Source organism: Bactrocera latifrons, unplaced genomic scaffold (assembly GCF_001853355.1).
Source record: "Bactrocera latifrons isolate USDA-ARS-PBARC rearing strain unplaced genomic scaffold, ASM185335v1 scaffold_170, whole genome shotgun sequence".
Taxonomy (NCBI): domain Eukaryota; kingdom Metazoa; phylum Arthropoda; class Insecta; order Diptera; family Tephritidae; genus Bactrocera; species Bactrocera latifrons.
In genome coordinates, this window is record NW_017535186.1 from 273,285 (window position 1) to 293,128 (window position 19,844).

Sequence of the window (19,844 nt, forward strand, 5' to 3'; positions counted from 1 at the left end):
AACGTCACAATTTTATCTGGCAATGCCCACTGATTATGTCAAGAATTATAAAGCGGGTATTTGATTTTGAACAATTTGAAGGAAATGTGCGAAAAGAGAAAGGAGTACGCTAGACAATATGTTTTCGATGAAAATATTTGGAACTCTTCATCTTCTAGTGCTTCGGAAAAAGCAGCGGCATGGCGACGGCAGCTTATTTTATTACAAAATCCAGAACAGTGGGTTTTCCTTGTACACATATCAAAACTAGTATCAATCCACATTTTATTTATATTTAAGTAATTTGCCAAAAACTGAAGTCTACGCACTGCTACAACATCATTACACTCGTTTGAATTCAAGCACCCTAGACGAATACAAGAAGCAACGTGTGGATTCGGTAAGATCGCTTCTGAAAAAGAATAATCACATTCCTCTGTCCATGGTTTATAAGAAAGATAATTACGTATTTGAAGACTCAGATTTTGAGTCTTCATGTAGCGGTATTTATGAAAGTTGTAAAAAAATGGAAGTAACTGACGAAGATTTAAGGCGTTTGCAAAATTCAAGATACAGAGAAAAATCTGAAACACTCTGTAATCAGAATGAAGACGTGTATCCGAGAAGAAGTGCATTAAACTCTGGACATCAACAAACCCAACCTAAACTTATTGAAAGTGTTGAGGCAACGAACAATAAAATTACAAAAGAATCCCAAAGCTACGGAAAAGCCAACATTGAAGGACAACAACCGTCTATTGGAGAAAACCAATTTCGAACAGCTAGAGAAATACTATTGACTAAAACCATTCAAGTAAGAATATTTAAAAAATTTGTTTTTAGGATCGTTTCAGAATTATTTTATAGAAAGCAAATACTAATGACAGCAACAGTCGCGACAATGACATGCCAAATCCTCCCAAGAAAGCAGAGGTACCAATGTATTTTAATTATGGCATAACAAAAAAGGTTTTGGGCTCTCGTAGGACAATGAAGTCGGGACTTGTTTCACCAATAGCAAAGGACAGGTCGGTTTTAAAATATTAGATACGGCAAAAAATTATGCTTGACCTTTGTGTTTTAACAAAATTGATCAGTACATTTACTATGAATTCATCACCACATCATACCCAATCACCACCATTGAATTCAACCCATGAAGACATTGATGAGAGACTTAAAAATATAGATTCAAAAATGGTTGATCTAATTAAAAATGAAATAATGCACAAATATAAGAACCTGGGTATGCAAATAGAATAGTACAAATGAAAACCTTTCTGAAATTTGTTAATACTTAATAGATTGGGATGATATCGCTGGTTTAGATTACGTAAAATCGATTATTAAAGAAGCTGTAGTATACCCCTTACTSCGGCCTGATATATTTACTGGTTTACGTCGTCCTCCTCGTGGTATATTGCTTTTTGGACCTCCAGGCACGGGAAAAACGCTTATTGGTAAATGCATTGCTTCTCAATCGCAGTCAACATTTTTTAGTATTAGTTCCTCTGCTTTGACATCAAAATGGGTTGGTGAAGGGGAAAAAATGGTAAGAGCGCTATTTGCCGTGGCTGCTGTTTATCAACCGTCGGTGAGTTTTTCATTTATTATTATTTTTTAATTATTTGAATAATTTACTCGCCTATTCCTTGATCAAAGGTTGTATTTATCGATGAAGTAGATTCTCTTTTGTCAAAACGCTCAGAATCTGAACATGATAGCTCACGTAAATTAAAAGTATGTACTTAAATATTAAATGTAAAAACATTAATTAATTTAGGAATTTGTTTGATAAAAAAAAATATTGATAGAACGAGTTTTTGGTGCAATTGGATGGCGCTGCAACGAATGATGAAGACCGTGTGCTTATTGTAGGCGCTACTAATAGGCCACAGGAGTTAGATGATGCTGCACGAAGGCGCTTTGCCAGACGTTTATACATTCCCCTTCCCGAAATAAATGCTCGAATACTAATTCTAAAAAATTTGTTGGGAACTGTATGTAATGATTTAGATGAAAGTAATATACAGGAAGTTGGAAATCAAACTAAGGGGTACTCCGGTGCAGACATGGATATTCTTTGCCGTGAAGCTTCCATGGAACCATTGCGTTCAATACCACCGGACCAGATTCCCCATATAGTAAAAGATAAGGTAATAGCCTAAGGGTCGTTTTCGTAATGTCTTGTTAGCAGCCATCTGTCAGTTAAGTTCTGGTTAAAAAAGGTTCCTTAATGGAAGAAGGTGTCTTGGTTAATTTAACTGTCAGATGGCCGCTAACAAGACRTTGAGAAAGCCATCCTAAAAATTCTTTAAATCGTCTTCTGTTAATATTTTTTCAGGTGCGCCCAGTAAATATCGACGATTTTATGTCAGCTTTGCAAAGTGTACGCCCGAGCGTGTCGAAAGATGATTTAGCTCAATATATAGAGTGGAATAAAGAATACGGCGCAATTCGACAATTAAAATAACAATTCTGGATATCTGGTTGACTAAAATAATATGTAAATAGACACAAATAAATATTCTCTTCTTAATGTGCAAAAAGTTATGTATTATTTATGTTTAATTAAATTTACAGGGACTCTAAAACTCCAGAACACATGCTAAATGAGTAGCAGTTTGCGGACGCAGGATAAAAGACCTGGGATCCATCTTTCCAAATAGGGATTACATCGCCTAACTAGCACCTAACAGTATATTGAATTTCAACAATATGCTGGGGGTGGAAGGTTGAACATTATTTTCATTCATTTGCAATAAAGAATTCAAGCATTACCCAAAATTATATATTTTCCGCCGGTACAACAAAAACAAATCCAAATGATGTATATTGTGAACAGCAACAGAATTTATTAAGCATTTGGATTAATCGATTTTTCCAAAAATAACCAGCAAAATGTATCGATATTTGTAATATATTGCTTCAGACTGTGGTCGAGTTTATAAAAAGTAAATGTGCTGAAATGAGGAAAAAAGAGATCGTGTTTGATTCACTAAAAAGGAAGTTAGTACATTGCAAATGTATTTATTATTATAAATGAGCTGTATATGTAGTTATGTAATAATAATTAACGTTTTTATTCAGAAACTTTTTGACTGGTTTCCAAAARCGAAAAAATGAACGTCGAGCTCGTGCCAAAGAACAACTTGAGCGTGACATTAAAGAGGAACGCAAGAGGATCAGAAATGATATTAAAAACAGCATGACAAATATGAAGAAAACATTTCAACCACTTGTTCTGGATCCCGAAATAGAGGAAAAGGTACTTGAAAAAGAGTATGAAGACGATGAGGTCGAAATAAATGTTATAGAGTTGGCACCAGGAAATAAAAACTTGGATGAAGAAAGCGATAATGATTCTAACTCAAGCGAATCCACTGACAAAGGCTTCCATATAAATTCTATACCAGGAATGGAATTCAATGTTGAATCAGTAGAAAAAGAAAAGGGGAAGAAACCCAAACAAATAGACAACATCCCATTGTCAGAGGTAGGAAAAATAGGAAACAAAAAAACGTTAGATAGATTAAAGAAAAAGAAAGCATTAAAAGAATTTAAAAAAAGCAAGATTTTCAAACAAAAAGAACGAGCGGATAAGAAGAAACAACACAAAACTAAACGTGCACTGAAGCATAAATCTAAGCCAAACGAAAATGGTACATTTGGAAATAAAAATAAACATAATCGCTTCAAGCGTGGTCATTCTTCGAGACGAGGAAAACGGAGATAGTATAATACCACATATAATCTGTAATTAAATMGGGCCTTTGTTATTCAAGCCAAAAATAAATCCGAGACTTCAGCGATACTTACATATGCTACCTTCAGCATTAAAAAATCAAATACAACTTTATATATGTATATAATAATATTTATGTTTTATTTTAATTGAAACCTTAAAAAATGATTAAAATTTCATCTATTGTACAATATAGTCTTTTGTTCACAATTTATGTGGAACTTTCAACTTCAGTTGTAAGTAAATAACTATTGTTTATTATAAAGCAAGATTAATGACGGAAATTATAAGTGGTGGTACAGTTATATAATATGCAGTATCCCGAAGAAATCACAAAAATTTACAAGTAGATAATGCAATTTCCCCTACACTATTAAATACATTCCTACTTAATATTATATACTTTCTGCACTGTGTGCTAGTTTCTTATTTTTACTTAATAAATATTTTTTACTGCGTCTCTGTCAAAGGATAATTTCTATTCAGCTATTTTAATCGAGCAGTCACTTAAGTTATATTGAAAAATAATTAATATTTATAGTTATAGAAATCATTTTGTTGCTATGTTATGAGTTCCGTCGTGTATAACTGTTATTCAATCTGTGATTGTTTCGCTTATAAGACATCGCAGACATTCGCTGGAACTTTGAATTGAACCGTTGAAACTTAAATTTGCTGCGTTGGAATTGATGTCGAACATATCCGCTATAGTTTCTATTTGTGGCCCCGCTGGCTCTCCAACGTCTTTGATTTTCTTGTTCTTGAAACGGGTTGCATCCCGGGATTCGATTATCTAATTGTGAAGATTCTTCTTTTTTAACTTTTTTCTGACGTCCACGGTCGATTTCAGCATCTTCATCGTTTTGCCAGTCGTGTTGCCGCTGCTGTTGGGCATCTATTTCCACCTTTTGTAAGATAAACAAATAACTATAATTGGCGAGATTCAAAATTCAATAACAATAATAAGTTGGTTTTGCACAAAACAAGCATGKACATAAATATTCGCAAACACTAAAAACTATTCATATATTCGAAAATCGTCAAACAAACGTTTACCTCTTTAGACATTTTTGTTTGTTCTCCCTTCCACGAAAGTACGGGAACTCCATAGCCGCGATGGGACTGTTTCAACAAACCCGATACGGAATCTGCCGTTATATTGCTACATCTATATCCATTACCTGCAAAAGTCTTTTCAGACTTCACTTCTGATTTAGGCTTCGGACGTTTATTGAACGTATCTAATGATTTCTTGGCGAATGGATTCTTAACATTTTTTAAAACTTTTTTCTCCGGCGGACTGATACACGCAGTCACTGGCTGCAATGTAGTAACTTGCCATAAACCTGTTTTCGTTTTAATAACAGGTGGTGATGGTGGTGTAGAATGTGAACGTACAAACGGTGGACGAGATACACTCGATGTAACTATATGATCATCACGTTCTTCCTCATCGTGTGATGATTTATTTATGAAATCTTCATCCTTGCTRCTAACACATTTCTTTTGATTAAAAATTTCTTCAAATATATCAACTTTATGTTTACCCTTTGAACGATTGGCATTTGTTTCGTCTGCTTTGTTGGTATTCAAATCAGTTTTGCATGTGATTGTTTGCTTAGGAGCAGGATTGCAATCATTTTCACTCAAAATAGCCATTTTTTTTTGCTTTACATTTTCCATGAATGCGATAGTGTTCTGTGAAGGGCTATCTATAGGTCGTTTAATAGCACTTTTGACATCTTTTTTTTTCTTTTCATTCTCTCCCGAACCTATCAATATATCTTTTATTTCTGACGCCGATTCTTCATCGGTTTCAGATTCATATGGCACAAGGCTCTTTAAAGGCGTGATTGAAATCGCAGAATATTTGGCAGGTTGATTTAAATTTTGATTTTGAACATCGGATAAAGTTGGCATACTAGGCAAGCTTCCACTTGTTTTATGTAGCGGCACCAGCTCTGAACCTTTACTACGCTTTTTTTCAATAGATAAAGCCACATGGTTATCGTTAGTTGATGAGTTTAATTTTTTCTCCACATCTTTATTATCATAGTGTTTTTTTTCTTGCAGAGTACTAGTGCTTTGTTCCGAAGGTCGTTGAATTATATTTCTATTTTCTGAATRCAATGAGAATTTGGTTGATGCTGAATCACTCGATGTCAAAGGTGTGCTATTGGTTTGAGATTTAAAATTAAGCTGACGGTTCACGGATAACTTACTAGATATGGATCCATTACTAGTGGACGGTTTATTAATATATGATGGTGAAGATTTAATACCTCCGGTGAATAAATTACTGTCAAGATGTTGTTGTGAATTTGGTAAGCTACTAATTTCCGAGGGGAATATATTTTCATTTTTTGTATAACCATTTTGTTTTTGTGAATTTTCCTTAACAACTTCACTTATGCCGCTTGGCTCAGTATTACTTGGAATACGCTGGTGCTTATCTATTTCATAAAATATAATATAAGCATTGGTATTGCATACATTCTGTACAGAAACTGGGCGAACGTAGCTATCATCGTAGTTGTAATAAGAGCCAGTTTCGGTCAAACCAATGGCAGTGTAATGACCACAATGTTGTGAAGCTCCTAAATGGGTAACCATAGCAACTAATTTRTAAGTTAATTGTTCTCCGACTTCTTTTCGAGAAACAAATTTAGATAAGTCGATTCGTGGCTTGATTGTAATTTGTTTATTAAGCTTGGTACCCATAACCGAAAACCGTTTTAACTGTATGCAAAGCACAATTGGTGCGCGCTCTAATGAAAACTGTTTGGTAGCAGAGACCTAAAAATGAGGAAAAATATGGCATTTATGACACATATTTATACAAACATGTACTTTTTTTWAAATAAAATTTATAAAAGATTAAAACTCAAATAATTATGTACATATAAAACTTTCTCAACTTGTTTCTAGTTTTTCTTAAAATTAATTAAGAAAGATACATTTCACATACTCACTTTTTTTTTGCAAGATTCGCATTTATACCCCATATCTTCAAGACGTTCTCTGGAAAAATAGCCTTCTAAGGCTTCTTCAATTGTATCCGCTTTTCTTATATCTAATAGTAAATCTTGAAAATGTTGGAAAGTTACAGACACATGTCCACATGCTAAACATCGTACAGCAGATTTTAAATAACCCCCCAGGATCTGGTTAAGCGGTGTGGTTTCTTTGCTATATTGATCTAATTCTTTGTAATTTCGAAAACGGGTAAGGAAACACTTCTCCATCGCCTCCACTAAATATCTAAGAAATTCATGTGCATCCTCTTGTCTGCCCATAAGTAGGTGTTTACAAATAAACTTAAGTTTTGAATAAACTAAGTATGGGCGAATCGCTGATTGATTATTCTGTGATGCCTCTAAAGTTTTAATCATTGCACAAATTATGCAATTTTCCGAGGAATTGCATTCGTCTATATGTTTGGCATCTGAAATTAACCAATTCGCCATAGAGGGTACATGAAATAGTGCTTGTAATGTGGAATTTAGGTAGCATGTATTTCCGACATTCATCATACCGACTCCGACATGCCACTTACGCACTGAATTTTTCCAACCAATTATAACATTTTCTCGTGGATACAACACTCGCTTTGGTTGTGGCAACTCGTTAGGATTCTGTCGCTTTGGAGTTCCAACGGCACCATTCGGCGGCGCTGCATTAGTAAGTGAATCTGTTTTGGATGACGAAATATAATTATTAAGGAATTGTTAATTATTTATTTGTACAATTGTATGAATTTATTCTTTAATACTGACAAATGGGTGCTCAAATCACTATATACAAAAATCATATTGTTTGGTAATATATGTATGTCTATACTACCAACTTACCATTTTGTTCCGAATTTTTCCCAAGGGAGAGGTAATCATAGTTTGAATTTTTATTAGTAGTATTGGCTTTCAATATATCATATTTTGATTTTAGTGCGCCTAAAACAGATTGACCGTAGTTTGTTACCTCCTCGTATTCTATTTTCGATAGTAACACACGTTTTGCTGTGACAGCAAGTTTTGCTTGTAGGCATCCATCATCATCGGCATTGTAGCTGTCGCCCACACCTCCTGTTTTACAAATGTTTCTACCATTGCTTGAATACCCATTTCCCAGTGATTCCCGCAAAACTGCGCTAACGTTAGCCACTGGTTCACACACTGAAACTGGCATGGGTATAAAGTAGATTTATGGCGGAATTCCAATATACACAGATCTAATCAAACAGCCTTTTAATGACTGCCGCTTATATTTGATGTAGTCAATTTTAGTTTTAATTACAACTTTATGTCGTAAACGAGACCTTTAGCATTTGCGTGTCTGTATATTACAGAATGTATACCCAATTTTTTCCGGGTTTATCAAATTTTCTCTCGATAACACTTTTATGGAACTTCATAAAACATCACTTACTCCAATCAAATTTTTCTTTAAATTAAAAATATTAAAAACAAAAGCGGTTCTTTGAAGTTATTTTTAACAATTCGAATATGTTTTTCCGATTTTGCAAATGTCGAAAACTTAGCCGCTGTGTGTTTTGTTTCCAATATATTTTCCCCTATTGTTTCCGATAAAAACGCGACAAAAGCCACATGCGTATTATTCAACTATACACGATGGTATTTTTAGCATTGCCAGAGAAAATTATTATTTCTTAACAAATGTTTAGAAAAACGGGTACAAAAATTCTATATTATTTTTAGAGCAATATACTACTTTACAACTTCTGAATCAGTTCCAACTAAAATATATATGTTGATTAACGTGATGACTGTAATTTTAGCGAAATTAACTAATTCCAACGACAATGGCAGATAAAACATATACCCGTGTGGCCCAATTAGCCAGCATTCTTTGTACTGATACAAGAAATGTTGAAGGTGTGAACACTTCATTAGTAATGTAATCGCATTGTTACGGYGCGTAGTTGCCGTATCTTTTTGTACAGTTATCAAAAAAAAATACATATTTGTGCAGAAATGCTTTGATTTTGAAGGGACTTTTCTCTTAAACTACTTCAGTTTTTGCACTGCAACCAAAAGTAACAATATGAGAATCTAATGTGGTTTTATACAAATTTTAACAATAAATTAATTTTGATATTAACGATTGGAAATAAATTAAAATACATCGCTTTTGAGCAGACAAAAAACGTGCACACTAACGTTGGCAACACTTTCAATCTGTTAAATACCGTTATTTTCGTCGAGTATTATTTAGGTATAATCAAAATGAATTGTTATGCGAATTTTATGGTTGTAGTTTTTGAAGAAAAAATCTTGGATAAACAAGCACCTAAAGATTTACAGACTCAGGTAGTCAAATAATGACAGGAGAACATGATAGGCGAAATAGGTAATATTTTCCAAAAAAGATGTACTTGAAGTTTTTTTTTTCGTTCACAGTGTCTAAAAAACTTTATTTAAAAGCAAAATACTCTACCAATTTCTTAAATGTACTACTATATAGAGCTTATTTGTGCATGTTTTCTTAAATTTAATTCAAGTAAAAATAATGATATGGACAAAAATAAAATTTACAATAATTTATCTATTAAATATTCCMCTTTTTTTGTTTCGGTTTTAGCCTTCTTAATAATTTTGGTGTCGATACCTCCAATCGTATCATCGGCCTTCCTTTTTAAAGTCTAACATAAATATGGGATAAACGTTAAATGTTATATGATTAAGGTTATGTGATATTATACCTCTTGTTCTTCAAATGTTAACGTAGTAAAAACAAATTTGTTAGAATTTGTCGTTTTAACTCCTATCTTGTCTGGTGACGTATTTACATCGTTGCTACTGGTTTTAACCGAATATATTGTTTTCGATAAAACCTTTTTATTCCTTAGCARAAATGAGCTTCGAGCTTTGGCGCTTTCAGATCTGATAAGTTCTTTCGATATCAAAAATGGAGACTTCTCTTTTTCTTCAGACCCATCGACGATAGATTTCGACATATTTACCCTGGTTACATTTCTAATATCATTTATTTTGGAAGTTACATCCGAGGTGCTCGCTTCTAAGATATTCTAAAAATAAATTTCTTTCTTAGTTATACCTACACCAAACTTATGAATAACATATGTACTTCATTTAAAAAAAGATCCTTTATCGCCTGTTCGCGTTCAAAACGAATTTTTCTCCATAAATGTTCGTTTTCATCATCACTACCTTCTTCTTCAGGTTTTGTTTCTGTGGCATTATTTTCATTAATTTCAAGGTTGAACGAATTGTCTAAATTTTTCCACCGAAATTTACGCTGTCGTTGTGCAGCTTCGTCTTCATCCTCAAATAGAATTTCTTGTAATTTATGTACTTGCCGCAAATCCTCATCTAACATTTTACGCCTAGACATTTGTCACCAAAATTATTTAAATACAGTTCGACACATTACGTTCGTCAATACATTAATACCAGAAATTCAATACTCACGCGTGTATTTTCCCTAGTTCATCTCTTATTTCCTCTTTGTCGAACACATCTTCGTCACCTACTTCATTCTCGTATTGATCCAAATTCTTTTCGTCTTCATCTGCGCTACCCCAATCAGATTCAGAAAGCTCTGCCTCCCTTTCGAAAAAGGTTTCAGCTTTCTTTAAACAATCTTGCTTGGTCAATTCCACAGTTATTTCATTTTCTTCTGAGTCATAGTCAATATAGGTAGCAGGTTCGTCATTAATGGATACATTTTTTTCGCTTCTGTACTCATTTGTGTCAGGGTCGTCGGACTCATCAGCCTCATCATCAGAGAAACCCAATTTCATTTTGGATTTCTTTATTTTCTTTGTGAACTTTTTAGTTCGTATATTTTTACCACTTGAACGTGGAGAATTTTCTTCACTTGATGATAGAATTTCATTGCCTATGGTTTCATTTGGTCTATTAGTCGGTTGCGTTTCAAAAGTGCCAGAACATAAATTTATTAATTGATCTGCTTCCTCATCTGGATTACATATTTGTGTTGCGGGTACTTGGCTAATGACTGATGGATTAAAATGTTGGGATTCATTGGAATCATCAGAGTCAATTTTTAAGAGAAAATTATTAATTGTGCCAACGTCTGACGGTTGAAAATCCCAGACAGGTGTTTGGTTTTTATCAACCGCATCGTCTTCATCAACTTTAGAATGCTCTTCTTGTACAGAAGATTCTCCGTCGGTCTCGGATTCAGAGTTGTCAGAGCTATCGCACTAGAATGAATATTACGAATCGATATAGCATTTAACATAATACTTTGCAAACAAATTCTTACCGATAGCTTATCCTCGTACTCCATAGAATCTTCAAAATTTTTAGGATTATCAATAGCATTCTTCGTATTATTTTCCTCCATTTGTTTTTTCTTCAGTTCTTCTCTACGCTTTTCCAAGATGATGGACTTCAGGTTGTCTTTTAATTTCAAAAAAGATTCTCCAGGTTTTTTATTCGAGTAAGGTTCAGTTTCATCAATTAGAGTATTTGTTTTACATTTCGTTCTTTTAATTCTACAAAGATATTTTTATATTCTTAGATGATGAAAGATATTAAATGCACTTTTGCTCCACTCACCCAATAGTGTCATTAGTTTTAGGTTTATGGCAAGTGTTCGTCTTCATAAGTCTTTCCAGCAAACTATTAGCCCTGCTATTTATTTTAGGGGTATCATTTTCAGTCGATATCAAATCGAATGTTATGTCCTGTTTTCCGTTTAATGTAGGACTCGTCTTTAATAGCTGAGGAACGTTTGAATTTGATCCTAATGGAAATATTATCCTTTCTTTTGGCATCAAAGTTTGATTTATGATATTTTTTAAATTTAAGTCTTTAGCTATATCATTCAGATTCAATTTTGGAAGCTCTACAATTTCCGTAATTACAATATTACACACATTTTCATCTCGACATTTTTCATTTTCATTTTCATTTGATTCGTTGAGTTTTTGTGGAATGATATTGGCTTCATCCCTGATTTCATGTTTACTATTAGAAAATTTTTCCTCACAATTGCCGCCCTTTTGTTKTGAATCATCGGTGTTATCATCTTTGAAAAATTCAGATGCTTCTTTGGCTCTGTCTTCCATTAATTTCCTATATACATAGAAGAGATTCAAAATATAACTGTTTCTTTTTTTCTCATACACATGACTTACGAATAAATTTCTAATTCTTCTTTGGACATTTTCAAATTTTTTGATCTTCCCAAAGCTTCCGAAAAACCGTTCTCTTTGGCGGGTTCACATGGTTTGATAATAGTACGCCGACTAAGAAATTCCTTCAACGTATATTTTTTTGGCTTATGGTACGGAATGCTATACAATTAAATGTAAAAAATAAGGTAAAAAAAATCTCTGAACTCTTACCTAAACTGAGCTTCTCTTTGTAAACGCTGTTGTTGGCTTTGGATGGCTTGCTTATCAGTTGGTATCAATAACTATAAAATAAAATTATATATCAATAAAGAGGGAAATATATACATACATCCTTTTTAATTTTAATGTCTTACCTTTTCCACCTGTTCCGGAACGCGAGGAATATTTTCTTCTTCCACTTTGCGCGTTCCTTCATTAATTTCCAAAATATTATTTTGGTCYTCTGTTTTTTCATTGTTGGGGTCATCATCTTCTATCTCCTACAAATTGTAAGATATTACATTWATTTTTATTTTTTTAAACATGTCATTATATGAAATTATAACGTAAAAACCCTCAATTCACAGTACTTTMAACAAAATGTATATGTTTTTGTTCTAGTTAATGTTTCTTTTTTTAAATATTTTTATATCGATATGTTACCTTTAAATTACTTGAGCATGCAATGTTATCATCACTGCTTTCGTAAACCAGAGTTTTATCCATTTTGCTGCGATATTCCACTTATAATTCTTGTTTTATTACCTACTTTTCCTATTTCGAGTGCTCAAACACATTGATATGTTTACCAATATTTTCCGCACACTCAGCAAATTTCCCGCCTTATTTCACATAATACTTTACCGATAAAAATTATTAATCGATAACTATAATAATATAACACATTAAGGTGATTCACTATTTTTTGTTATCCCTCAATAGGGATATGTAACCTTAAAGTGGAATTTAATATCAACATTATCAAAAATAAAATTATACAAAATAAAAAACATGTGTAAATTTTTTTTTTAATCGTCTTAATTTTACAGATATATAGAAAAATATGAAGGATAGAGCCATGGGTAGAAAGTTTGAGCGCCATTCACTTAGGACTAGACAAAAACGACTTCTGCTAAAGTGAAAAGCCGAATCAGGGTGATGCCAGTCACAACAGCCACGGATGAGAGGCGACCACTGCAAACTTATGAAGGATTACGATTAAGGATACGCACCTGGAATGTCCAGTTCATTAATTGAAATGTGCCGCTATCCAGCTGGTTGATGTCCTCGTAAGAGTAAAGCTGACATCACCGATGTCCAAGGAGTTCGATGGACGASACAAGAACTTAGGCGAGTAGGCATTTACTACGATGTAGGATTYGTGGTGGGAGAGTGACTCCGTTACCGAATCCCGGTATTCACCCCGCCGGATGAAACCGCATCTAAGCCTCCAGAGAACCTCCAGAATAGCAATTTCTGGTAGTAAACGAGGACCATAACTAACTCGACTATAACCGCGTAAGCGTAGTCTGCGCCAATAAGGAAGGAGAAATCCGTATTTACAGTCTAATTTTTAAGAAACAAAAAACTGATTTGTGCAGCGGCAGCCTTTGGCCGTGCTTCAATAATACTGACCTTCGACGCGCATCAAAAAATTAACTCTGCTTAAAAAACTTCAAAAAATATTGAATTAATGAAAGATCGACTTGCCTACTCGCCTTTCCGTTTGCGTACTTGTTATCTTCACATCAAAGTAAGTCGTTTACAAAAAAAAATATATATGTATAGTTTTCGCGGCCTCCTTCGCTGGGTGATCTACCCTACATTTACCAAAATTATAAATTTTTATACACAATAAATAATATACATAAATATATAAATTCAGTTAATATTTCTTATATCAATATTGCTTATAAAATAAATGTATAAATTTGGTTAATATCTCGGAAAATGGTTATTGTACAATATTTTGCTTCCGTTTGTTTTGCATCCTAATGAAAACTTTTTATAATAATGTACATTTATAAAAAAAGTTTTATATTTATCAATAAAATTAAAAGCCGAATTCTATCGCGATGCATTGTAACGGAATTATACTTTATCTACATACTTTGTACTTTAACTACAAAACGAAGAAAGTCATGGATATGCCAGAATGAACGCTTTGCTTTGTTTTTCTCTTACAAAAATAATCTCTGTGGCTTGACAATGTGTGAAAAGATAATAGTTGCCCAATATTTTGCTCGCCAAATAATCACACAAAAGAATAGATCGAACTTTGATGTCAAAGCGAAAGTCTGAAGCAAAGCGAATCCAAAGTTGTATGTAAAAATGCACAGATCAACTGTGATGTTTATCTTGTGTAAAATGAGCTTAACGAATGTTAACGGACATAATTTATACAAACAGTTATAGAACCAGTTACATCTTTAAATTTGAATTACTGAAATAAAAACTATGGAAGGAGAATCGTTCGATGATCTTAATACAAATTCAAATTTAAAATTGCCAAAAGATGTGGGTTTATATTGGATACACTGCAACCGTTGCTTAGAAATATATATACGAAAGCGAAGGAGATTATTCTTGCTCTCTTGTAATCATATGATATGTGAAAAATGTGCAACAACGCTCGCTATTAATCATATAAATGTGTCCAGTGAAGTGCATTGTCCAATTTGCAATAAAACACAGCGTTATCGAGTATTATGCAACGTTATGCCGGCGCATGCAAAGGAGCTTTTAAATCCTGAACCATGGCGTGAACCAAATGAACGCATCTTGAATTTTCAGGCAAAACAGCGAGACAGCTTTAAAAAAGGAATGTTTCGTAAGGTATGTCACCGAATGGTTCTTTATTTAATGTAAAATCTAAATTGATTACATTTTATTTTCTTATCACAATAATGTTGAGCTTTAATGAAATGTAGTTTATGATAGTATTCATACCAAAATACAGTTATATTTATTTATTTMATTTTCAGCGAACTGAAATGGAAAAAGTTAAAAGGAAGTGTAATGCTTTGGAGATAAATTCAAAGCAGAAATACGAAAAATACGAGCAGTTGCGATATGAGCGTAAACAATTAGAAAGGGAAATACTTAAAATAAAGAAATTTGAATTGCAGCCTAAAAGGTTTGTATCTATAAACAATTAAAGTAAATTAGTAAGGAAGGAATTAATCAAAAAAAGTAGGTTAACCAAAATGATAAGACTCGAAGTATGCAAACGTGAAAAAATTTAAAGTTTAAAACAATGTATCTTTTTATCAATTATTTATTATTTTTTAATTGGGATTAATTTTTCGGTATTTGCGGTTTAAAATTAAAAATAATTTTTTAATTCGATTTCTTTAATTATTTTTTTTAATCCGGTATGTGGTAGTAAAATTATTTTTGATTAAGATTTTTGGGATTAGAAAAATAATTTAATTCAAATAGTAATTCAATTATATGCACAAAATAATTTATAAGTGCATTTAATTTAAAGTCAAACGGACTGGAAAAAATTGCATCACCTTTTGATTTCAAGTATAACTTTATCGTTGCAAATCATGTATACATGTATCCAATGCCGTTATTTTTATTATAATTTCATCTTAAAAAGCAAATTCGGTTTTATCAAAGTAAGACGAATTGATATTATTTTGATGATTTATCGGAAATTTTCGTATTTTGAAAAAAAAATTATTAATTTGTACTTTTAAATGGTTGCATGGGCTTCCTAGAGCAAAAAATTTCTATTTTCAATATTTTTTTTCATACAAAAAATGAAATATTTTATTCAAACTTTTTTCTATTTTACAAAGATTTTGTGAAATTTGCAGTGAAAAATATTCAAAACTCGGCTACGATGTTATCTCCGGCAGTTTTTAGGAAAAAAGTGCCTCCTAGTTGACAGCAACAAATTGTTTGTTTTTGCGCGCACATTTTGATAAAAAAAAATGCAGATTTAGTAATTTGTTTGCTTGTTTTATAAATAATTATAATTGAACCTAACCTCCATTCAAGGCCTCGTAAATTATGTCTTGAAGACCTGTGTAAAATTTCAGCAAGATCGGTTGAGCATAATTAAATAAGACAATAAAAAATTAGTTTGTGGCGGGAAACTCATGTAAATTGTCGTCTTCGAAATAGTCCCTATTCGATGTTATGCACTAATGCCAGCGCTCCTTAAACTCGATTTTATTGATAGCCTTTAATGCTTCAGCGATGCGCTTTTAAAGGTTCTATTTATTTTTGAATACAAGAAAAAGCACACTGTGCCTTGTCTGGTGTATATGGAGTCTGGAACATYGTTACAGTATTGGTTTTGGTTTACGAACAAATTCTTTGATCCATTTCTTTTAGCACAACAAAGGAAGTAATGAATACATCTGAAATTTTTGTTGTATTTCAGGAGTTTTAATTTTTAAATTCTCGTTGTTTTTTGAACACACACACATTCACATCACTGCACGTTTGCTGCTTAAGTCTTTTGTGTATGAGAAAAATTTTGAAGTATAGTTTCAAAAATAATGAAAATAATTGCAATTTGTAAAATCTGAATTTTCTTTCATATTTTTTTCCAAGTAAACATTAAAGATATATATTTTTTTTTATTTTCAGTAAATATTTTCAAACAACAGAAGGAGACATTTCTACCAATGGTATGTTCAATCTTAATACCTTTACCGGAGTTAAGCGAGCAAACACTAATACCCACCCCCGTATAACTGGTCATAATGTATCACACACAGCTCTAAATAAATCATTTTCATTAAATATATTTTAAAAAAATTCCTATGAAATGTATATAAAAATATGAAATTTTAAGACTTCCATTTTAGATCCACGTAATACTTTTCACATTAAAGGTAATTGAATTATATTCATGTTTTTTGTTTTTAGCAATTAAAAGCAAATCCATTTCCGAAGTGGATCGAAGAGGTGTTATCTTATTGGTATTATTGGACTTTTCCACATTACAATCAATAGATTTAAGTTCTTAAACTTATATTAGTAAAATTACGTTTTGGAGACTGTAAGAGATATAAATGTAAAATAAAGATTTTTCATAGCGACGTATTGTTTGTACCTTWTGATAAAGTTAAACAAAGTCTAACAAATAACCGGTTACTTTTAGCAATAATAAGTTCAGGCAGAGAGCTTGGAATTATTAAGCTTGGCGTACAAAACTGGTTTCCAAATGCATTTTATGTTTAAAGCTAAAAGCGCCAACTTTCTGCTTGATGAGTTTAGAGTTGACGCTAAACGCGTAGGTTCTTATAACCTGGCAATAATAAAAAGCTTTTGGGTTATAGAAATAAGAAAATGGACAATAGTTAGTTTGTTGATACACATACAGCGAACAAAGTAGACATAAGATTTACGAAAATATTTTCTGCTACTTTAAGGAGTGTTTTAAAATATATAAAACATTAATAAATAGGTTGAAAATAGACTGAAATTCTAGGTGTAAGGTGATAGAAAATAGAGATTTCAATATTTAACCTTGATGGCGAGTTGAAATCTGTCAGTGTTTACTTTAGTTTACAAGTGCTTGTTGGTGCTATTTTAAAATTATTACGTAAGTATACCATATAAAAAGGAACTATTCATATATTTTGTATATACTAGATGCAAACATGCAAAAACACGTAGGTGGAGGAGTATGTGCGAAAGATTTGTTTTCCGCCTATTTTTTTAGACATTTTAGATTAATTTGGTATAAAGTTTTCACTGAACCTTTGTTATTTTGGAAGAGTATAACTCATATAGTTATTCATATGCATGTATGAACACATGTTAAACAGCTATTTTTTGCGTATTTTCGTACTTATGAATGTATGTACATATATATTTGCATGTGGTATATGTCTATAGATAGGTGGGCAGACAATAATGCATTTGCTTTGCTTACATTTATATTGCATTATAATACTTCATTTGTATCCTGCTGTAATGTTTTTAATATACAATACATACAAATATATGGTTTAAATTATTCAAAATTAAAATTCATTTTATAAGGCCAAATCCATTTGCAAATACCTCTGTCGTTATTAAAATACGTACATACAGACGAACGTAWAAAATTATGTATGACTGCATTGTTTCTTGCAATTTTCATACCCACGTATGAATATGTCATTTCCGAATATATTTTTAAGTTTCACACATGTACATATGTGTTATTTTTTTAAGTTATTTGTTGGTTTAACAACTGCTTCCTTGATTATTTCTTTAAGATTAATTGCTATCATTGCTACTTAGACAGTAAATCTGACTGCAAACTCTCACTATCACACGTATGAATAAAAAATGTCCTTTCAGGTTCTTGCTACATTCATGCGGCACAMCTAAAATAAGAAAATATACGCAGACATAATGCACGAGAGACGCGTTGAGAAGTAAGTGTCACATATAATTTTCAGTTTTTCCAATTGAATTTACATTAATAGGGGTAAATTGAAAATCTCCTGAACGATAAAAAGTTAACTCGATTAAATTGTTTGTACTTCTTTAGAATTAAAGGTGGCCATTATGTTGCAACACACAGTCAACCCGTGGGGTACCCTGCATATACGCATTCTAATCGCGCTTACTCTACTGATGGTGAAGAATCACATAATGCAGCATCGGCGGCGGGATATACAGTTACACAAGAGTATCCATACAGTTCGGCGCGCAAAACAAATTTATATCAAAATCAGCAAAGTCCAGCTGAGGAGAGTAGTGTAATTTATAATCAGAAATGGTCAAATGGATCACCGCAAGCCCGCGCATTTTCTACTCTTACTTATGACCAAGGGGGTGATGTAAGCAGTGAAATTTATGTGACTAGTGCTGCTTATAAAGAACCTTCAGAAATAAGGTGAACATAAAAACATATAAACATATGTATGTATATACCATTACAAAGTCGTGTAATTYATAAAATTAATAAAGCTTTTTTGCTCCTACACAAAATAAATCAATAGAAATGTTATAATTTTTTGTTTCTTTGCTAATTTGTTTCCTTTTTATTCCATCCATAGTCGGTATAGCCATCGACCACAATCACGTGCCGCATCACATAGTGTTTACTCGATGGCAAGCACAGCAAAGACGGGACCAAGTGTTCATTCAACAACGAAAAGAGGTGTAAAAATAGACGCGATGTCAGCGCCAAACCCTTTTTGCCCGAATATAAAAGGAGTTTGCTGTCTTATGTTGCTTTTGAATCTGGGCTTAATTCTCGTTACCCTGGGATTTGTGATTGTTGTGCAATTTTATGATCCTTTATATGTGTGGTATGCATTTCTTAGTTTCATTCATTTATCATTTTCTTTATTATACCTCAATGTTTTTCCTTTGTTTTGAAGGATACTTGGGATTATATTTTTAATTTTTGGATTYCTCACTCTCATTGGGTGCATGATATACTGCGTGCATGTTTGCAGAGATGCCAAAACACCTTCTCAAGTGCGTAATGAAAATCTTTACTGGACAAGACATTGGCAAAATAACATCGGTTATATACCTACCAAAGAGATTTCTTATAAAGGGAACAAATATGACGGTTATTCAGACCATTATTCGATAAGCAAAGTTAGTGGAAAATACTCGGATCGCGGTAGCAATCATTATTAAAAATACGGATATATTATAAAGGTGTTCATGAAGACGAAACTAATATTAATTAAATCAGTTGTGAATTATTAAAATATACAATATTGAAGTGAAATGCATTTTAAAGTTAGTAGGGTACTTTCCAAAAAAAAAAAAAAATTAAAAAGGATCTGATTTTATTTTTAACTATGGGTCAATGAATTATATTTAAACCATACTCAAATGTATTAAACCACGACCAACTTGTGCGATAAGTTGGACTTTAACGTTGTTGTACTTACAGTTAATAAGTTTTCACACCTATGTATTTTATCATATACTTTATTTAAATATATACAAAATATAAAACACTTATTAACACAGCACGATATACATATAAGCAATTGTTATGAATATTATTGT

General features: G+C 32.4%; 5 protein-coding genes across 5 annotated transcripts; 3 read left to right on the forward strand and 2 right to left on the reverse strand.

The window, feature by feature from the left end:
* The first annotated feature begins 23 nt into the window (after positions 1 to 23).
* LOC108966858 (fidgetin-like protein 1) lies at positions 24 to 2,653 on the forward strand. Its single transcript, XM_018929983.1, has 9 exons — positions 24 to 218; positions 280 to 793; positions 847 to 1,007; positions 1,077 to 1,225; positions 1,284 to 1,573; positions 1,642 to 1,719; positions 1,794 to 2,135; positions 2,324 to 2,485; positions 2,563 to 2,653. The coding sequence occupies exons 1-8, from the start codon at positions 85 to 87 to the stop codon at positions 2,450 to 2,452; spliced, it is 1,797 nt and encodes a 598-aa protein (XP_018785528.1). The 5' UTR covers positions 24 to 84; the 3' UTR covers positions 2,453 to 2,485; positions 2,563 to 2,653.
* Positions 2,654 to 3,953: 1,300 nt separating this feature from the next.
* On the reverse strand, positions 3,954 to 8,318 carry LOC108966857 (ubiquitin carboxyl-terminal hydrolase 36). The gene is made up of 4 exons (XM_018929982.1): positions 7,576 to 8,318; positions 6,697 to 7,415; positions 4,781 to 6,520; positions 3,954 to 4,629 (listed from the first exon to the last, which is right to left on the reverse strand). The coding sequence occupies exons 1-4, from the start codon at positions 7,907 to 7,909 to the stop codon at positions 4,291 to 4,293; spliced, it is 3,132 nt and encodes a 1,043-aa protein (XP_018785527.1). The 5' UTR covers positions 7,910 to 8,318; the 3' UTR covers positions 3,954 to 4,290.
* Positions 8,319 to 9,154: 836 nt separating this feature from the next.
* Positions 9,155 to 12,675, reverse strand: LOC108966830 (claspin). Its single transcript, XM_018929924.1, has 10 exons — positions 12,513 to 12,675; positions 12,224 to 12,349; positions 12,081 to 12,151; positions 11,871 to 12,029; positions 11,290 to 11,808; positions 10,994 to 11,225; positions 10,174 to 10,931; positions 9,830 to 10,088; positions 9,444 to 9,770; positions 9,155 to 9,383 (listed from the first exon to the last, which is right to left on the reverse strand). The coding sequence occupies exons 1-10, from the start codon at positions 12,573 to 12,575 to the stop codon at positions 9,273 to 9,275; spliced, it is 2,625 nt and encodes an 874-aa protein (XP_018785469.1). The 5' UTR covers positions 12,576 to 12,675; the 3' UTR covers positions 9,155 to 9,272.
* A 1,631-nt stretch (positions 12,676 to 14,306) lies between these two features.
* Positions 14,307 to 16,623, forward strand: LOC108966846 (RING finger protein vilya). Its single transcript, XM_018929942.1, has 3 exons — positions 14,307 to 14,684; positions 14,834 to 14,985; positions 16,458 to 16,623. Exons 1-3 carry the CDS (start codon positions 14,307 to 14,309, stop codon positions 16,621 to 16,623), a joined length of 696 nt encoding a protein of 231 aa, XP_018785487.1.
* A 476-nt stretch (positions 16,624 to 17,099) lies between these two features.
* LOC108966834 lies at positions 17,100 to 19,574 on the forward strand. Its single transcript, XM_018929929.1, has 5 exons — positions 17,100 to 17,418; positions 18,165 to 18,241; positions 18,358 to 18,705; positions 18,869 to 19,123; positions 19,196 to 19,574. Exons 2-5 carry the CDS (start codon positions 18,219 to 18,221, stop codon positions 19,461 to 19,463), a joined length of 894 nt encoding a protein of 297 aa, XP_018785474.1. The 5' UTR covers positions 17,100 to 17,418; positions 18,165 to 18,218; the 3' UTR covers positions 19,464 to 19,574.
* Positions 19,575 to 19,844: the final 270 nt, after the last annotated feature.

Bases quoted from the DNA above. Each gene is read 5' to 3' on its own strand.
- LOC108966846 (XM_018929942.1), top strand. From the start codon at position 14,307: ATGGAAGGAGAATCGTTCGATGATCTTAATACAAATTCAAATTTAAAA. The intron at 14,986-16,457 runs GTTTGTATCTAT...TTTTATTTTCAG, and splicing joins TTTGAATTGCAGCCTAAAAG to TAAATATTTTCAAACAACAG.